At 38.9% G+C, this 18,595-nt stretch overlaps 1 protein-coding gene across 1 annotated transcript in view; it reads left to right on the top strand.

Moving 5' to 3' along the window:
* The window catches only part of SH3D19 (SH3 domain containing 19), a 29,935-nt gene extending 16,252 nt beyond the window's left edge, over nucleotides 1-13,683 (top strand). The window contains exons 4-14 of the mRNA XM_009995979.1: nucleotides 571-629; nucleotides 2,506-2,770; nucleotides 4,062-4,130; nucleotides 5,413-5,485; nucleotides 5,798-5,928; nucleotides 8,290-8,348; nucleotides 9,983-10,170; nucleotides 10,432-10,484; nucleotides 11,008-11,194; nucleotides 12,104-12,201; nucleotides 13,567-13,683. Coding sequence (XP_009994281.1) covers nucleotides 571-629; nucleotides 2,506-2,770; nucleotides 4,062-4,130; nucleotides 5,413-5,485; nucleotides 5,798-5,928; nucleotides 8,290-8,348; nucleotides 9,983-10,170; nucleotides 10,432-10,484; nucleotides 11,008-11,194; nucleotides 12,104-12,201; nucleotides 13,567-13,683 — 1,299 coding nt within the window. The remainder of the gene's footprint in view (nucleotides 1-570; nucleotides 630-2,505; nucleotides 2,771-4,061; nucleotides 4,131-5,412; nucleotides 5,486-5,797; nucleotides 5,929-8,289; nucleotides 8,349-9,982; nucleotides 10,171-10,431; nucleotides 10,485-11,007; nucleotides 11,195-12,103; nucleotides 12,202-13,566) is intronic.
* Nucleotides 13,684-18,595: the final 4,912 nt, after the last annotated feature.

Genomic DNA, 18,595 nt, shown 5'->3' with positions numbered 1-18,595 from the left:
GAGTGATGACTTCATCTGCCAAAGCAAGATTCACCAGGGTTTATCTGTTAGATCTCCTGGAAACATACTTCGATGCCTTCTTTAATGAAAGCTAATGTTATTTGCAAGAGACACTGTCTGTCCTGTGCAAGTTACATCAGTGTCATGTCTTCTGCTTTAAGCCTGTTCAAAGTGTTTCATCTGTCAAAGTTAAATAAAAACTGATAATGAACTGCAGCAGTTGAAATCCTACAGGCAATGAAATGGAATATTTTTATGACTCTCTGAAATTTGGCTCTTAAGCCCGGACTTCCATGTAGTAGGAAAAGAAGGCTGGTCATAACTAATGCACAATTTAAGCTGTGATTCAGGTAGTCAACCAGGTTATTTGCATCACCCTCCATGTCCAACAAGACTTTAAAATGCTACAACACAGCACATACTCATTATTTTGTTTCCAAACCTCCAGCAACTCTTATTTTTCCTGTCTGTAGGATATAATTTAATGTAAGAAATGTGTCATTTAAACAAGATAATTTTTGTTGCCTACGCTTAAATAAATGGCTTTTTTTTCCTTTTGAATATTTGTAGGAGTTGGATCATTCAGAACAGGGTGGAGTGCTTCAGCTAGAACCTGTACTACCCCCAAGGTAAGTGCAGTTCTTCAGTGATTCAGTTAAAAAGTGGTGTTTCTGAGTTAGTTTGCCTAGTTAGTCTCAATGTAGACACTACCAACTCCAGTCCAAACTCAATAGGCTTGAGTAGGTAGTATGCTCAAATAGGCAGGACCAAGTTGCTAGCTGATTAATACTTGTTTGTACATTTATTGGTATGAACAGGGAGATTATAGGAGGACAGCTGTTTGGCTCTTCAGCTAATGTACAGTGGCTGCTGACAGTCATTCCTTTCTGCATCTTTAACCTTTCCACCCACAGCTGAACGCAGAACATCCTCTCCTGCATGTTGCTGATCTTCTGATCAACAGTACTTGCACTTGTGGCTGGGTTTGAGTGGTGAAGGAATAGAGGTGGCAGATGCTGCCACCCTGAAAAGGGCTGGTGCTGAGCCAGTACCACCCTGGAAGCACTGAATAGTTTATACAGTTCACTTCAGATCTAAAATGCCTGTAAAGGTGCAGAAACAACAATAACCTTAAGTTTTATATTCTTTTGAACCAACAAGAAAGAAGGGGTGCAGAGGCAAAAGTAGCTGGACCTGCCTTAAATTCAGGTCCACTGAATGCCAGAGCCAAACTGGAGGGAGATAAGGCATGGGCCAGCTGACCCACTGCAGCTATTCCACTCTAAATCTGCGGGTTTAAACATTTAGAGTTTGCTCTGTTGTGTCAGAACAAGAGAATCTTTCAGTTATGAAACTTAGTCTACCAATAATAAAAAGTATTCGTTAACAAGAAAGAATTAAGTTGTACTCACAAGAAGACACCACAATATTGCCCCTTATAGGCTTGTTACTTTCCCCTGTTCAATTTAGCATTACAGCATTCCTGATTCTCCCAAGGGTCTCTGAAACTGCAGTAAACATTTTGTCTTTTCACTCTTCTGCTCAAATGGATTTTATTTTTTTTTTTGAGTAAGCAGTAGTAATTATCTGATTTGCTTGTTACAGTTTTCTGGTTTAGCTGAGTTGCCTTGCAAACATATGGATTGGTTTGTTTCCAGATTTAAAGCAGTCTAACTTAGAATTTCCCCTTGTGTGAATATTGAAAATACTTAGCTTAGGATGAGGCCAAGAAAGGAAATAGTTCGAAGTTGAATAGAAGTGGGTTTTTATTATTATTCTTTTTTAAATCATCTATACTTAAATAGTAATAGAGAACTCTTATCAGGAGCATTAGTAGAGCACTTATATCTTCTCAGGTACGTAATGGGCAGCTTTTTAAATCAATGCTTAGTAAGAGGAAATTTTTAGATATTTTTGTATAGTTTTGTTGTTTTTTTTTAATTACCACTCTCACTTTAGTGATCTCTGCTTTTGGTTTCTAAACTACTTTTCACTAAGGAGTGCGTGGTACCTTTTGCATTGCTAGAGACTTGAGTGTTTTCACAGGTTGGAACTAGATGATCTATAAGGTCCCTTCCAACCCAAACCATTCTATGATTCTATCACATCCCAGGGAATGAGCTAGGCTGGTTCCAGAAGACTAGATTAGCTAGATCAGCAGAACTTTTCAGGGCTTTCACTAAAGCTCGGCACTGGAAGAACTTTGTTGTGAGGCAGCTTACACAGTGGGCTCCTGAGGAAGCTGGTGGGCTGTTCATAAATGAAAGTGGTGAGCCAACTTGGAAAATACGTGTTTGAGCAGTCAGTCTAAAGATTTATCATCCAGCCCCAGTATCTGAAGAGTTCACATATTCCTGGAGAGCTTCAGATACTACACACTTTACAGCCCAGGTCATCATGAGACACATTTCCTTACTGCATGCTCTACAGCTAGGGCAGTGGTGGGGGATGAAGTGACGGAACTATTAATATGCATATTTATCTGATGTTTTGCCCAATTTTTAGGCCTGTGGATGGAAAAATTATACCTGCTCGGCCTCCTCCACCAAAAGGTGTTCCTGGAAGGCCACCTCCACCAAAACTCTCTGCAGCCAAGACTTCCTCCCAGAAGGATGCTCTTCCACGATCTATTTCTGACATTGCTCCTGATAAAAAACCCGGCAAGTTCAGATTGGGACCCAAGAGAGCAAAAAGTCAAGTCTTTAAAAATCCAGATCCAGCATTACCTCCTAGACCTAAACCAGGTCATCCTCTCTACAGTAAATACATGGTGAGAGTTGAAATAGAGTATCTGAGACTTGTTTATAAAATAGTGCTGGTTAAAATAGTAGTGAAAAAGGTAGTAAGGTAGGTTACTATGATGTGGCTTTCAAAGTGCATCTATCAGCTTGACATTCCTTAGAAAATACTGACAGCTGGAAGAAGCAGTATATACATGTGAAGTATAGATTTAAGTGTATTTGTGTGTGTGTATGTTATTTTTATATATATATCTTCAATGCACAGCTTTTGGTTTCGGGTGGTTCATTTTACAGTCACCTGTTCTGATTGTATTACAACATGTAAAATGATGCTAAATAATTGCATTTATATGTTGTTTTTTCCCTGTATATGTAAAAATGCTTAAAAAGTTGGGAGGCATCAGAACTTTAAAAGTCTCTCACCTTGCTTAATCAAGCCTGCAAATTGTGAGGAATTTAACATCACTTATCCTATTTCCATCCTATTGATGACATCTCTTTTCATTATAAAAATGTTGCTTTTTGGTATTGCATGTGTTAATAGGGAATATTAAATATAAATCGTTCAGCATTACAGATAAAAAGGAGAGAGTCTTTCTCTAGGTACTTGAAACTGGTCAGTGACCAGAGCTGGTGACTGCTTAAACCAGTGCTGTTGTCAAAAAACAGCACCCACACAACTGCACCATGCAGTATTCTGCATGAAGGGGAAGCTTTCTGTTGCCTTCTCTTTGATCTTCACTATTCCATTTAGATCCTTGGTGTGGCAAAGGAGCAAGCAAAAAAAAGGTATCTAAGTTGATACTAGGAACAGTTTTGAGATAAGGGAAGCATGTTGCTTCCTCTTTGGTTTAGCCATGCCTGTTTACGTAAGAAATGTGTGGTGTTACTTTGTAGATGAGGTGGGGTGTTTTTTTTGGTAGCACATCCCTTAGTAATTCTCTGCCCTCAAGTGTTACTGCCAATGAAATTTTCCTCCCAGGTTGTTTTTCCAGTGCCCTCCACAACAAATGAATACATTTTTGTGTCAGTGTGTTGCTGAACATCATGCATAGTACAGTATGATACCAGTTAGGTAGCTAAGACACTTTTAAAAGTAGATGACACCACCTGGGTTTCTCAAAGTGGCAGCTTATATCACTAGCAGTCCTGTTCTGAATGCCTTCCAAAGGAGCATTTCTTCTTCCACTGGACTTCTAAATTAGTTACCTGTAGTAGGTGCTTTGAATAGTTCTACCACCTGACCATTTTCACTTGCAGTGGGAATTTCAGGTGCTTAGAATTGAAACAAATTTTGATTTGCTTCTGTTTCTATTCAAGTTACCTGTGCCTCATGGAGTTGCCAAGGAAGATTGTCTTCCCAGGAACCCTGGAGAACTGGCCTGCAAGGTAAGGCATTTTTTCCTGATGATAAATATTTAATGAGCAAGACTCCTGTTACGCTGAAGTATCAAGTGCTTTAGGCTTTAAAGATTACACTGAGAAATGTAATCATGGTTTATTAAATCCTTGTGTTTCTTTAATAAAAACAAAACAACAAGCAAAACAAAACCCAATAATGGTGATTTGCCTTGTAGCACAGGGACATTCTACTCAAGGAGCAGAGCAACAGTAATTACTTGGGAGTGCCAGAAGGGAGAGAAAACCAGTAAAGTTCCACTGTTTCTTAGAAAAATAATCACTCCCTTGGCTGAATATCTGAGAAGTGGGCAAAAAGATAAGCAAGTAGTTTTATGAAGTGTTGTACATTATATTCTGTGAATTGGCTTTGACATACAGATCTCAAAGTATTTTTCTCTCTCTGCTTCTACAGAACCTAACCTGTTTTTAGGGCATGACTGTATTAAATAGCTAGACTGTATTATAGCTATGAGCAGCCTTTTTGATTATTATCAGAAATCTACATGGCTGAAATAGATTTCTAAGCAATCTGTTGTAATTCATATTATTCTGGTCTTGTCTTTGTCCATGTTGGGCTTTTTTTGGTTGGTTATTTTGGTGTGTGTGTTTTGGTTTTTTTATCCACTGTGTAATTCATACACAGTGATTGTCAGCAGTACAGTCTAGAAATTCCTAGTAGGTGGAAGGGTGGGATAGAGAAGAAAGCTTAGCATTTTTAGTATAATTTCATAAAGATCCCACAACAAAACAGACATTTTCCTTCAGCAAGCAAAGGCCTAGTGGCTCACCTGCCCCTCTAAAAAGCTTGGCAGTCAGCAGATGTGCTGCCCTCATGAGTGTTCTGGGGAGAGTTGGGCTGGGGTGTTCTCTCTGAGCCAGGAAGAATAACTGGTGTCACACGGTAATGAGCAACAGTGCAAAATTTGTCCACAAGTCTTGCAAGGCGAGTTGTTGCCAATGCTCCAGATTTCTGACCCACAGAGACAGCTGAGGCTTTGTCTATACTGGGAAAAGTCACGTGCCTTCCCTTCCTCTTACTGGCTGAAAAGTAGATTTGGGTGAAATGTGTTCTGGTTTACACTGGCAACAGCCATGGAGCATTCAGACTCATAGTGATGAGACCAACACCAGCTGTTGCCTCCAAAGGTGAGTCTCTGATACCAGAACAACATTGTGTCCAAAGTCAGAAAATTAATTTCAAGGCACATAAGAGAGAATCTCTGTATCTTCCATAATTTATAAACTACTTGGACTTATTTGTTATTGTCAGGATTCAAAGCACCCTCCAACAGCCTCTGACACAAGTGGACCTCATGCTGTAGTCTTGCATGATTTTCCTGCAGGTAAGTAAGTGTGAATATTCTGGAAGCTTGTTTTACTCCAAGACATTAAAATGGAAATTTTCTTCAGAATTAGAGCTTAAAAATTACAAGGAATCTCAGCCTGCAAGGTCTACATACAGAGTTGTTAAAATCCATGGGATTAGCTACACTTGGGCCAGGTATTTAAGTAAAGCTAACTGGTTTTGCAAGTGTAATTTACTTTTTGAAAACCCATTCTGCTTTTGCCTATGGCATTTATATTAAGAAGATTTTACTCGGAAAAAATAAGTGAGTGTGACAACTACTGTGAACTGAAATGATGCTGTCTCACAGAGCATGCTGATGACTTGGATCTTCATTCTGGAGACACCGTTTGTCTGTTGGAGAAGATCGATACCGAGTGGTACAGAGGGAACTGTGGGAATCGCACAGGGATATTCCCTGCCAGCTTCGTTAAAGTGATCGTATGTAGGCTTTGTATACAGTGCTATGTCAGATGCTGTTGCATTGGTTTTCTGCTTCTCTCTTATTATAGCTCCTGTGTGTTTAACTCCACTCTGTATTTAGATAATCTCTTTTCCCTTTGGCAATACAGGAGACATCTCAACTTGTTTGTATGGTATTAGAAAGATGCTTGATTTGGCACGACCAATTGGTGTTACGGGGATTATTGTGCTGTTAATTTGAAGCCAAGTGAGAAAATCATGGCCCTTACCAGATTCTTTTTGTTAACCTGGGTAGTTTCTCAAGGTCTACAGAGCAGATTATTTTTCACAGCTGCATGTGAGGATCAACACTGAGTAAGGTGATTGTTTTTTGTGCTTCCCTCCCACCTACCAGCTTCTATCATGTTCTTGTCCCTTGAACTGTGCTAGAATCACTTTTATAGTTGTGTAGTGAACTAGGTCAGAGCAGCAGTTGGACCCAATGAAACATGTTTTTTTCCCTCTTAGAATATTTCTTTTCCAGCTGGATCAATTTGCCTAAATGGCTGCACAAATGGTTGTGCTGGCACGGTGCAAGGGATTGTATTGTTGCAAATGAGCAGCTCAAAGCAATCCTGTCACTGAATGTGACACTTGACAGTAAATGGCAGGCAGGAGACAGGTGCTGTTTCACAGCCCAATAGCAATTAAGTGAGTGCTTCATCTTTAAAAGAGATACAGTGTGCTTCACTGTATCAGAAGCTGGGTTCAAATCTATTGCAAGCCTGAGTCTGAGATTGATGTCCATTCTGTGGCAGCAGAAATGGCCGTTGGGCTACCCACACCAGCCAGATGGACGTAGAGAAATGCTAAGCTGACACCAGGATGCAGTGAAGGTCTATGGCTGGGCCTTAAAGACAGTCTGTGTCAAGCCAGAACAGCTGGCAGAGACGTGGACAATACCAAGTATTGGTGACCATCAGAGTGTGTTATACAGGGTGTAAGTCTTTGTAATAGTCTTATTGGATAAAAACTTTTAAGATTTGAGAAGTGGTGAACAATAAAAAGTAGACTCAGGGTTAGTGCACAATGGAACTGTGATTTGCTTTCACAAGAAAGATTTGATAGCTAAATTGATCAGCTGCTTCTACACAGACGAAATATTTTATGTAGAAGTTCTGGTTACTACTGCTGGCTAATAAAGAAAAGATACTATGTTAAAGCTGTGAAATGAATATTTGAGGTTAAAGTCAGCATTGATACAGACAAGATACAGCTTCATAAGAGCTAGGGAAGATGCATTTCAGTTTTGTTTTAGTTGTAAAACCTTTTGAGTGCAAAATTATTTTTCTTCGGCAAAATTAAAATGAAAAACAAACAAATTTTTAAAAGGCCCAAAAAACAGAAGGAAAAGACTGCAGTACATGAGGCTAATTTACTGAGTGAATTCTCCTGTTTATTCATGTCAGATTTGATCTTCATACAAGGACTCTATGCAATATGCTGTAGTGTATTCTACAATATTGAGCTGGGTAGCAGCTTGATGTCTGGACATCTAACAGTAATACGTGGTTATTACTTCCCACAGAACCTTCAGAGTGCCACAGATACCAGCTTCTCTAGCAAGAGCACTGCAAAGATTATTTGTCCTAAAAGGCAGTATGATTTCCTCCAGTCCTTCACATAAGCTGATGAAACATTCTTGTTGATTTTTATGGGAACTGGTTTATGTGATAGTGAGCTGAAACCCAGATCTCCTCACTGGGGTCTCTAGGCTTGGAGCCTTATACTAAATCTCACAGACCACCCTTCACATCCCACCAGAAATACAGTTGAAGTTCTCCTCTGATAAAGCACTTGAATGCTGTCTCTTTGATAGATCAATGTATTGATTTTCTGAATTACATTTCTCCAGTTCAAGTGAGTTTGTGAGATGTGCTTTTGTTTGGAGGACAGCTGGCTACGAATGCCCAGAAAGGATACACGTAAACAATAATTTTGTCTGTTGTGATATGTTGTGCTGGTAAATAGTAGAGAGCAATTACCAACTGAAAGTTGGGAGTTAAATGCAACAACATGTAGTTGTATGCAGTCACACATTCTGTCAATCAGTCATGCCACAAGAAGAAACATTAAACCAGCTTCATAAAAAACACTAAATAGTGCTTTTTGTTTGTATGAGACAGAAAAAAAAGAGAATTCAGGCATACAACACTGAAATCTACATCAATAGTGTCATAGTTCATAGCACTTCAGTACCTATAGAGCATCACATGAAGGTTGAGAATGGAGTTGATACTTAGCTGAAAAATAATTAATTTTAACCAGTTCCGAGTTTATTGTAGTTAGGTTGTCATGAGCTTGAAATGGAAAGTTTTACTTATTTTGTTGTCTTACTAGATTGATGTTCCAGAAGAAGGCAACAGGAAAAAAATACCCTGTTCATCACGATGTATTAAGTGAGTCCAATAAATCTTATTTTCCTTCTCACGCTCATTTTCTAGCAAGTAAAAAGAAGGGTAACTTTGGAGCAGGTGCTACCTGCACTGAGGTTAATATAGTTAACAATTTCTTCACCAAAATATATTTAGAAAATTAAGCTCCCAAAACGGAAAACTTAACAGTGTTTTAATAAGACTCATTCAGGTTAAAAAAACCCTAAAACCTCTCTTATTGGCTTAAAAAAATTGGTAGATCACTTTCTCTTTATAATAACTGTTTATATAGATACAGTTCCCCTCACTCACCTTCCTGCTTACGACCTGTATTAGAAGAGCATCTCCCATAATTTTTCATGAAATTTGTTTACTATGAACCAATCTGATTAGCTTCAGCAGCATTGCACCCTCCTCTCTTTGCTCCTGGCCTTGTGACTTTCTTACAGTATCCCAGTAAGATGTTACATGGTGGGGCTCCTACTCATTTGCAAGAACAAGATGAAATGGGACAGAACATCGCTGTGCTTAGAGCAGAGAAATCTATCTAGCCTTAAAGTGTGGAACTATGTAGGTGAATTAAAGTTCCCCATATCAAATTATGACATGTACTTCAAGCACTGTGATGTCTTATTTGCTAATACTTGTACTAAGATTTGTGGGCAGGGAACAAGTTTTCATGCCATTTTTACTCAATGATCATTTATTTGATTTCATAATCATTCATTGCAGCAATTAGTATCTGTGGGATTGTTCAGTTTGTTCTTCTGCTAAAGCTTAGCTTGTCTTAACCAATACTTTTTTTAAAAGCTGCTTCTGCAACTAAGAAAGAATCAGAAAGTGCCAGCTCTGCCCTGAAGCTTTTGCAAATATACAAGTGGGGGACACGGGTAGAAATCAAGGTTCTTACATTGTTTTTAGGCTATGATGCTATTAAAGCCTATTATCACTTTTTACTAGCATGATATTTCTGATAAAGGTTTTCTTAGAGTAATTCCTTAAATTTAATAGTTTATTAAATTATTACATCTATGAAAGTGAGGGGAAAATTGTGGTTTTTCAATATTATACCAAATTCTGTAAAATTTATCAGACGCATTGATGTTTCTTGCTTTGATAATTTGTTTCCTCACACATGGCTTAGATTTTACAGAATAAAGTTTGTCAAAGTAGATAAAAACTAGCTTTCCCCTTTGAAATCTTCATGTATTTGGGACTTGGGAGAAACACCCACTCCCTACCAACATTTGACTACATCTAAATTGGATGCTAGCTCAAAAAAACATCCAGCTCTTAACAAGAGCGTATCAGGGCACTTACCTGGATATAGGTAAAAATATAAAATGGGACAGATAGCCCAGAAATAGCATTTTTGTTGTTGTTTGAAAGAGGAATAGGGTTTTGTGCAAAATGCTGTAAGCACCATGAATTGGGATGCTGATGTTGTCCACATCCTCCAGGCTCATCCTCCAGGCTCCTCCTCTTCAGAAAGCAGAGATAAGAACCAGGGCTAGACCCCAGTTTTCCACCTGTTCTATATTCACTGCATTCTTCCATCATTTTAATTCAAGCTGTTAATCTGTATTTTGCATAATGCTCCCTTATTAAGTGGACAACAGTAATAAATAACAAAGTAAGTTTCTTTTTTTTGTGTGCAGACTCCCAAGATGTGTAGCACGCTTTGAATATATTGGAGATCAGAAAGATGAGCTCAGTTTTTCAGAAGGCGAAACCATTATCCTTAAAGAATATGTAAATGAAGAGTGGGCCAAAGGAGAGCTCAGAGGCACATCTGGAATTTTCCCCTTGAACTTCGTGGAAATAATTGAAGACCTGCCTGGAAGAGGTATGAATATATTTGCAAAAACCTTCCAGAACATGGTTTTGTATTGCATATAGGCAGTAGATAGGAGGAAAGTCCAAAAGGACTATAAAAGGGGTAAGGAATTAGAAAGGGAGAGAAGACAGATAAGAAAAGAATACAGATAAGAAGTTGGACTTTTTAAGAAGTTGCTCATAATAGTAATTTTTCTTATTTAAAATATCTATCATTAGTAATATGTGAATAATCACTGCTGCTGTTCTAAGTTGTTCTTTACTTTTGTAGGTTCAGGAGCAGCACTGAAGAACAAGGTGGAGGTTTCTTCTTCCCTTCCTCAGGTAATAAAATTTTATAGGCGAGGGCCAGAACTTATTATATAGGGGTTTCACAGATTTACACAGATTATCTATTATAATGCAGATGAGCTGCACTACTTTATACATGAATGTAACACAGCGCCAACAGCACACAGTGCTGCTGTGTTCACACCTGGAATTCTGACAGTTGGCCTTAACTGACTGAATTAATAGCTTCTGGCAAATTAACATAAGTAAATTTTTATCTTTTGTGCTTAAGCAAATTCCTGTTAGTTCTATTTTAAGTATTGCTGCAGTGGTCTAATTTTGCATTTATTAATCCTGTTCCCTGTCACCAATGATAAAAAGGAATGCATCTGAGCCTAGATAAAATTCTGTGGTAATTGCTGAAATGCCCTTCTAGTCTACATCTGCAGTGACATTGTTGTATGAGAGAACCTCAGGACACCCACGCTCTGTACAGCTGCTTTCACCAGTAGCCATCAGCTTATGGGCTCCATTAATGCTTCTAAAATTAATACATTTCCTCTGTTCATTTGCATAGAACAACAGACGCTCAGCAGACTGGTGTGAAGCACTTCATGATTTTACGGCAGAAACCAAAGATGATTTATCTTTTCAAAAGGGAGACTACATCCAAATACTGGAGCAAGTAGATTCAGAGTGGTACAGAGGAAGACTGAATGAAAAGGAAGGGATTTTCCCAGCAGTTTTTGTTCAGACCTGCTCAGGTACAGTGCTCCTACTAGGTTGCAATTCATTATTCCTTGGGTTGTGACAGGCATGACAGAGTTCCGAGAAAACCTAGCCACCACCACAGTCCTTAATGTCCTAAAGCTAAATTAAGTGTTGAGCCACCCTCTCTAATAATGGCAATATAATGCTGTAGTCAATAAGTAATTTGGGAGGTGACAGAGATTCTGGATCAGTTTAAAGTGCGGTCTGAGCACAGGCAAAACAGGACCATTGAGCTGCCCTCAGTAGGAATTCAGGGGTACAAAAGATGGGAGTGGGAGCCAGGTTGTCCCTCAGCTGAAGAGAAACATGGTAGAACAGCTAAGAAGCTTGTGGGGCTGTAAAAATACTACAATTGCTGCATCTTAGCACAGAACTATTGTAATCTCCTTGATGAAGCTAAGAATGAACAGTGCTTGCTTTCCTCAAGCTTGTTTGGTCCCCGAATCAATGCAGTCAAAACCTTCACAGAGGACAAATTAAAAAAATATATAAATCACAATTTTCCCCATAGTTTTTGCCAGTAAAGCCACAACTGAGAAGTGACAAGAAAAAAATTCCAACTAACTGGCAGAGACAGCTCACACTCAGTGCCACTTCAAGTACAAAGAGGAAAAGACAGTTTTTAGTAGATACCACCTTTGGAAAGTTCAAGTGAGTGAGCTTTAAATTTAGTCCTCTTAGAAGCAGAACTACAAGAATGTGTTAGGACTGTAAAATGAACTGGTGTCAGTAGAGATTTTTATTCCAGTAGGACAGTGACTTTGCTAAGTAGCAATAGTAATAATATCTGGATACTCTGTAGCACAGTAGTGGGAAGAAAACACAAGAATTACAGGAATCTTCTCCAGAAACAGATTTATTTTACTCTAATCTAAATAACTTGTCTTGTCTGCATTCTGTAGCCAGGGTAGAACCATCACAGTCTGTAGGAGGAAAGAAAGGAAAAGCCAAAGCTCTTTATGATTTTCATGGAGAAAATGAAGATGAGCTTTCCTTCAAAGTAAGTATCTCTCTCAGCCTGATTTTTCAAAAGATCTTATACTCCCAAAGAATGCTAAAAAGTAAGAATTATCAACTGTGAAAACAGGCTTGGAACAATAGAAAATGAAGTACGTAATATCTATGCCTATTCTCATACATTAGATAAATGGTCTCTCTCAAAAAAAAAAAACGTTGGCCCTTACCACTTGTTTCATATTGGTGAAGTCTTCACTGAAGACATTGAAATGAGGGCAAGAATTGCAGAATTCCTCTGCCTTCTCTGATCCAGTAAACATGACAAGACAAACAATCCTCATTTTGCAGTACATTCAGTTCTTGATCAGTTGATGCAGTCAGTGGAGCCTCTCTTAACTTGGAGGACAGGAACAACTAAGAGAGCCAGTGTGACAGCAGCGATGCCTCTAAGGGACACCTAGTACAGTAAAATCTAGAAGTTCGACAGCACAGCATGCAGTTGCCATGGCAGTAAGGGGAGAAATTAAGTACTTGCTAGATGCCCAGATAATATTAAGAACCATGAACAAGAACAACACGCCCTAGCACATTCAGAGTCATGATTTAGGTAACTGCTCAAAAGCAAGTTTCCAAGAAACAGCAGGTTTTCACAGCAGACCCAAAATTGTGTTTATCAGCTGGAACACCCAATTTTCTCTACCTAAAGATAGCAAAATAATTAGTTTCAGCTTTAGCAGCTTGCAAGGCTGAAAGGATACGTGATTCTGTAAAGCAGAAAAGGGAAACAGAGACACTGGAAGAAAGGTCAGGGCCATGACAGTACTTCAGATGAAGGGTGTGACATGGGAAGATGAAAACAGGAACAAGGATCACACACAGGAGCTGCAGTATATTTTAAATGCCACACTAAGCTTAGATGATTGCTTTCTTTTTTGGAAGAGGAAAGTTTCCAAAGGAAAGAGGATGGTCTCCAAGTGCTGGAAAATATTTGGGACTGAATTAAAAAAAAAAAAAAAAAAAGCAGCTTTGAAGCATTTGCAGAAATGAAACCCTCAAAACAGAGCAAGGAAACACAGAAATAACAAGTAAGGCAGGGGGCCTGTGAGCCAGCTCCCTAACATAACTGCCTACCTGGAGAGCTTCAGCAATACAAGAAGTTATCCAGCAGCACTGCTTTTTCCCTGTTGGAAGGTGGTGATTTTTCAGGGTAGCCAAGTATTTATCTTAAGAAAAGTTTCAGCTGGTCCTGCCACACAATCTCAGAGAGATGAAACCAGCAGAGGAGACTGGCCACATCCTACTTCTGTTCTATTTGATCGATATTAATTGCTTCTGAATAACATCAGCTATGCATGCATTAACATTGCACGACAAACTATAGTGACCCACATTACTCCTTCTCTTACAGGCAGGTGATACAATAACAGAGCTGGAATCTGTAGACGAGGACTGGATGAGTGGAGAGATACAAGGAAAGTCTGGGATATTTCCCAAGAATTTTGTTCAGATTTTAAAAAGACCATGAAGTGTTGCCTCTCTTTGTACTCCCTGCACATGGGAGAGAATGTTTTCTATCCTAAAGGCACAGCAAAGACATCAACATGTTTTGACTATCAATGTTTTGCACTACTTTTTCTAGACAGTCATACTAGTATCTTGAAATCAAGTAAGAAAATTCTAGTCTTTTGTGACAGTGTATGTAGTTATGCTTTGTGAATGCTCTGAGAGCAAATACAAGCTGGATTTTTAGCAGTTTCCAACTATGGAGATCCTGTGGTGCAACACCATTTTAACTTAAAATAGCATTCTAGTATGTTTACTATCTGGTATTACATTTATCATGCACAAAGTCTGCATAAAATAAGCTTCTTGGGCTTCTTTAAAAACTTTTTAAAATCCCAATTTAAAACACTGTTTTTAAGACATAACTACAGCACTCAGTATGTAGATGAAGTTTGATAATCAGGTTTCATCACTGCCTTGACTTCCACAATAGCAGTAGAGTCCACTTGTTTTATGACTTACGAAGGATAAGAAAGATAACTGATATTTCATAGTACAAAAATAACAAATCTGATACTGGTGAGAGGGAAAAAATCCAAAGGAAATCCTTGTATTCTTTTATTCTTAGCCCAAGCTGCTCATACAAGATCACAAAAATTAAAACTTCAAGTACTTTGTCTCTTAATGTATAGTGTTCCAATTGGTATGAATCACCTGAGACCTGCCTCCCTTCCCCCCCAAATAATTTCCAGACAAAGGTTTAGATTTTTCTGCTGCTCACTGTTCTTTAAGCACCATCATCCCCTTCTTTCCCTGTTGAAGTTAGTTGTGACAGCATTTACTGAGCTTTCTCAGATCCCCTCCATGCAGTAGCTGCACTATTCCAACTATTTGCCCCTCCACCCCCTTCATGTAAGTGGAAAACCAGTCTTCACTCAGTCTGCATTTCATTTGTCACTCAAGCACTGGAACATACTTGAGTAACACTATTCCTGTCTTTAACATGAAGGATATTATACAGCCTTGGTTTTAGCTTTCAGCAGACATGGGATTAGTTTTCAGTTTGTTACCACATACCAACTATACTGAGCATCATTATAAATGGTCTTTAGAGGCCTTAAGGAAAACATGCCTGGCAAGAGGTTACTTCAAGAAGCTTTAACAAAAGCATTTAGTAAAAACTAGCTCTGTGACTTAATGACAAACTAAGACAGACATTATTGAGGTAGCTTCAAATTATAGGAACTGCTCCTAGTAAATTCCTTTTCGCAACACTTGGCTTCTGACAAAATAGTTAAATGCATCTTGATTAACTGCTGACTTCATCAGACTGGAATACAAAAAATTCTGCTGCAGTTGGCTTTCATTGCTGACAGTATTCCATCACTTTTGTACTATTTAACAAAAAAAAGGAACCAGTAAGCTGCTAGCACAAGTCATTACTTCAGAGATGCAGGTCACACTAGGTATATGAAGATACCCTTACAGTATTTTTCTTTGTGAGTCTGGAAGTTCAGGTTGCAAAAGGGCCAACAGTTGAGTTGCATGTGAAGATTGGAAATTAGAACCAGCACAACTGACCTTGAAAGTTTTGATCTAGTCACTTGCCTGCCTACAGCTTTACTCATGTAAGATCCAGTTATTATGGTCCCCCAGCACAGAGAACAGGTCCTCTGTGGCAGACTGGAGCTCACCTGAAGTGAGCCTGAGAAACGTGCAGCACAGACCATGAGGTCTTTGGCACCGTTTTGCTCTGCAGTCACTGTTATGCCACAGTCCTTGCCAGTACAAACACAGGACAGGCATTAGCCCTTCAATTGTTTTGTTGTTTTTATTTTCACTAGAAGCTTCATTAATGCGGAGTGTTGTATATTTAAACTGCACCAATACCATGCACACAACTGAGGAATAAAGATCACAGTTTTAATGACCCAGGAACTGGTTTTCTACTTTCATTAAAGGGATTAACAAGACCAATTATAAATTATATGCTCATCTAAAAAGATGGAAACACAACAATTTATACTATTCAGTTTTACCATCCCCATCAAGCCTATCTGGAAACCCTGTAGAATGAAACTTTGACTAAGTTCACCTCTGAGGACAATCCTTCCCACTCTCCAAGCTCTCCCCGGGCAGGAGATGCTAAAGCTTCTGATTGTTTATTCCAATAAAACAGCCCTATCTCCTAGAGAAATCCAAGGAAACAAATACACAGCTTTCCTGACTCCTGCAAGCCCTACTCAAGACTTTCCAACCTTAGTATTTCAGTATATCACCCTATTGAAACAGGCTGCTTCCACCATGACCTATGGCAACACAACTTCTGAGCCTCCAGCGAGCACACAGGGGACAACAGCAGAACCAAGCAAAGCCCCCACCAACAGGTGCTCCAAAGACATACCATATCATTGTCATGGTGGAAGAGGCTTAAGTGTATCTTGTTTACTTACTGTTTGGCAGTTTTATAAGATTTTGATACAAGTCTCAAAAGTAGAGCTGATTTTTTTATATTCTTTCCAATTTCCTCATCTGTTTTTATAACTATGTATTGACCAGTTGTTTTTGTAACTTTCACTGAATATTTAAAGTCAGTGCCTGTCAGTAAGACCACTGCTTTATTTTAACCATCTCCTCCCTATTACACAGGCCAGGAAGAGCAGCCAAGCCTTATATTCAGAGCAAGTAGTGCCATCTAAAGGCTGCTTTAATTGTTGCAGGCAGCTAAAACAAAACTGAAACAATTTAAACCCTTGGCTTTTACAGGAAGGGATTTTCTTGATGCCCAATGAAAACGTATACAGATCCTAACATAAAATTTCGAAGGTGTACAGTACGTAATTTGTAAAAAAAACCCAAAAACCCCAAGAATGAGGTGGAGCACAAATCCTAACTGCAATACAGTAGCAAATTTCAGCTGTAACCTTGAAATTCAGCTACAGCCCCACACGAGTAAGATAATAAAAGCCTTATTTATCAAAACATTTTCTGCTTGACCAACCCTCTGAAAGTATCTTCAGGAAGACATCTTTGTTCTGTGTACAATTAACAGTGTCCTAAATAAATCTTTGTTGAGTCCAGTAAGTTTGTTATGGTACCTGTGTAAATTAAGAATGTATTTAACCAATAAATTTTTATAGTTAAGTTGTGATGGCATTTTTGTTCTATTACCTGAGCTCTCCACTTAAGCATGACAGCTTCATGGATCTCATTCTGCTTATACATTTAACCTAAACAGCAAAAAAAACCCAGGCAAGCAGGTAATACAGTATCACATCACTTTATGAAGTAGTCTAAACCCCTCAGAATCCTGATGGTTTTACATGCTTTATTCAAGCCTTCAAACTTGGGTACCTTTCACACTTGCCACCTGCAGAATCTGTGACACTCAGTGCTGGCAGCAACCAGCCATCATCACAGGCTATCACAAGAGACAGTTGGGCTCTGCTCTGGCACGATTACGTGTGAAGATGAGCTGTCTGAGCTCATGAGCAATTCTACCCATACTTTAAGTGTGCTGCTCTGCTGATTGCTGCTATTTGTATACCACAATTTTCCAGCTGATTTTCTTTGTACATAAAATACAGATGATGCACAAAATCCTTCTTTCCTGCTTACCTTCCTCATCTACAGTAATTTTATAAAGCATATATTTGCCCACAGCCAGCAGTCTACTATTAAAAAAGTAAAAAACCCCAAAACCAGAACAGTGTGAAACAGTAGAACAGTTTTTGAAAAACTAAGTTCGTGTTCTTTCCCAAAATGCTATTGCATTAGCCTTTTAGCAAGATAATCTCCTCAGTCATGCAGCTGAAGGAAAAAGTAGTGGGATAGAAGAGAGGCAAGTTTTCAGAAATGACACCTTAGGATATCTAACTCTCCTACAGTCCACAGAGAGTACAGGCCAGTTGTAATCCCTTAAAATGTTTGATCAAACTATTGCTAAGCAGAAAAAATACAGACAGCACACATCCAGCTCTGACAGATCTTACTGTGATGGAGGGCTTGAACATATGCACATTTCTAAGTACAAACACCTGCATTAAAACTAACTGTAGTAGGTTGTAAGATTTTCAACCTCACCTCACCACGCTTTACCCTTAATCATGGTTTATTTTTCTTACTCCAGTGAAAAGTTCCTATTTTTGTTAAGAGACATGAGGGGAACATTTGTTGCAATTTATGGCTTCAAAACTAAGACTCTAGAGGGACTTTCAGAGCAGAATGCCTGCCTCCTGAAGTAGTCAAAAAGCACTGCATGGAATGCTGCTGACATCAATTACTTGACGATGCAGCCTCAACAGTACAGATTAAAAGAACAAAGCAGTAACAAATGCAGCACTATTCTTTTCTCTTGTTTCAGCACAGTGTAAATTTTGAGAACTTGTCCTTCCACTACACAAACTGGAGAAAGCACAGCAGGTAGGTCTACGCCTACAGTCTGATACAGATGATAACTAGAATGCAAGTCATGGGCTATTCAGAGTATCATCCCCCATATCAAAATAGCAACCTGGAATTACTGCATGAAATCACATCACCTACAGCCTTCTAAATAAATGGCTAGAGAACATACTTTTCACATCTTACTTGCTACAAACTTAAACTGTCAATTAGGAAAAAGTAAAGATTCCTGACATGGAAGAGCACAGCCCTCATGGGGGCACCAACCTGTTTTTCCCCGAGGATCTCTGTTGCATCTGAAACATTTCATTGCTTTCCTCCATTTCTTGTCCTAAGCTCCTTCACAGCTGACTGCAAGAGCCACCACCATATCAGCAGCCACCCCAAATGGGTCAGTATCCCTGTGTTCTCAGGTTTTAAATCACAAATTTACCCAGTATAACAGCACAAAGTTTAAGTTTGTTGCCTAGCTCTGAACAAAAAATGCTGATAGTCTAAAATGCTTTGTTGTAGCCAGGAAGACACACTCT

Source organism: Chaetura pelagica, unplaced genomic scaffold, assembly GCF_000747805.2.
Source record: "Chaetura pelagica isolate M959 unplaced genomic scaffold, ChaPel_1.0 scaffold142, whole genome shotgun sequence".
In the NCBI taxonomy this organism is placed as follows: domain Eukaryota; kingdom Metazoa; phylum Chordata; class Aves; order Apodiformes; family Apodidae; genus Chaetura; species Chaetura pelagica.
This window is presented reverse-complemented; position numbering and strand designations above follow the sequence as displayed.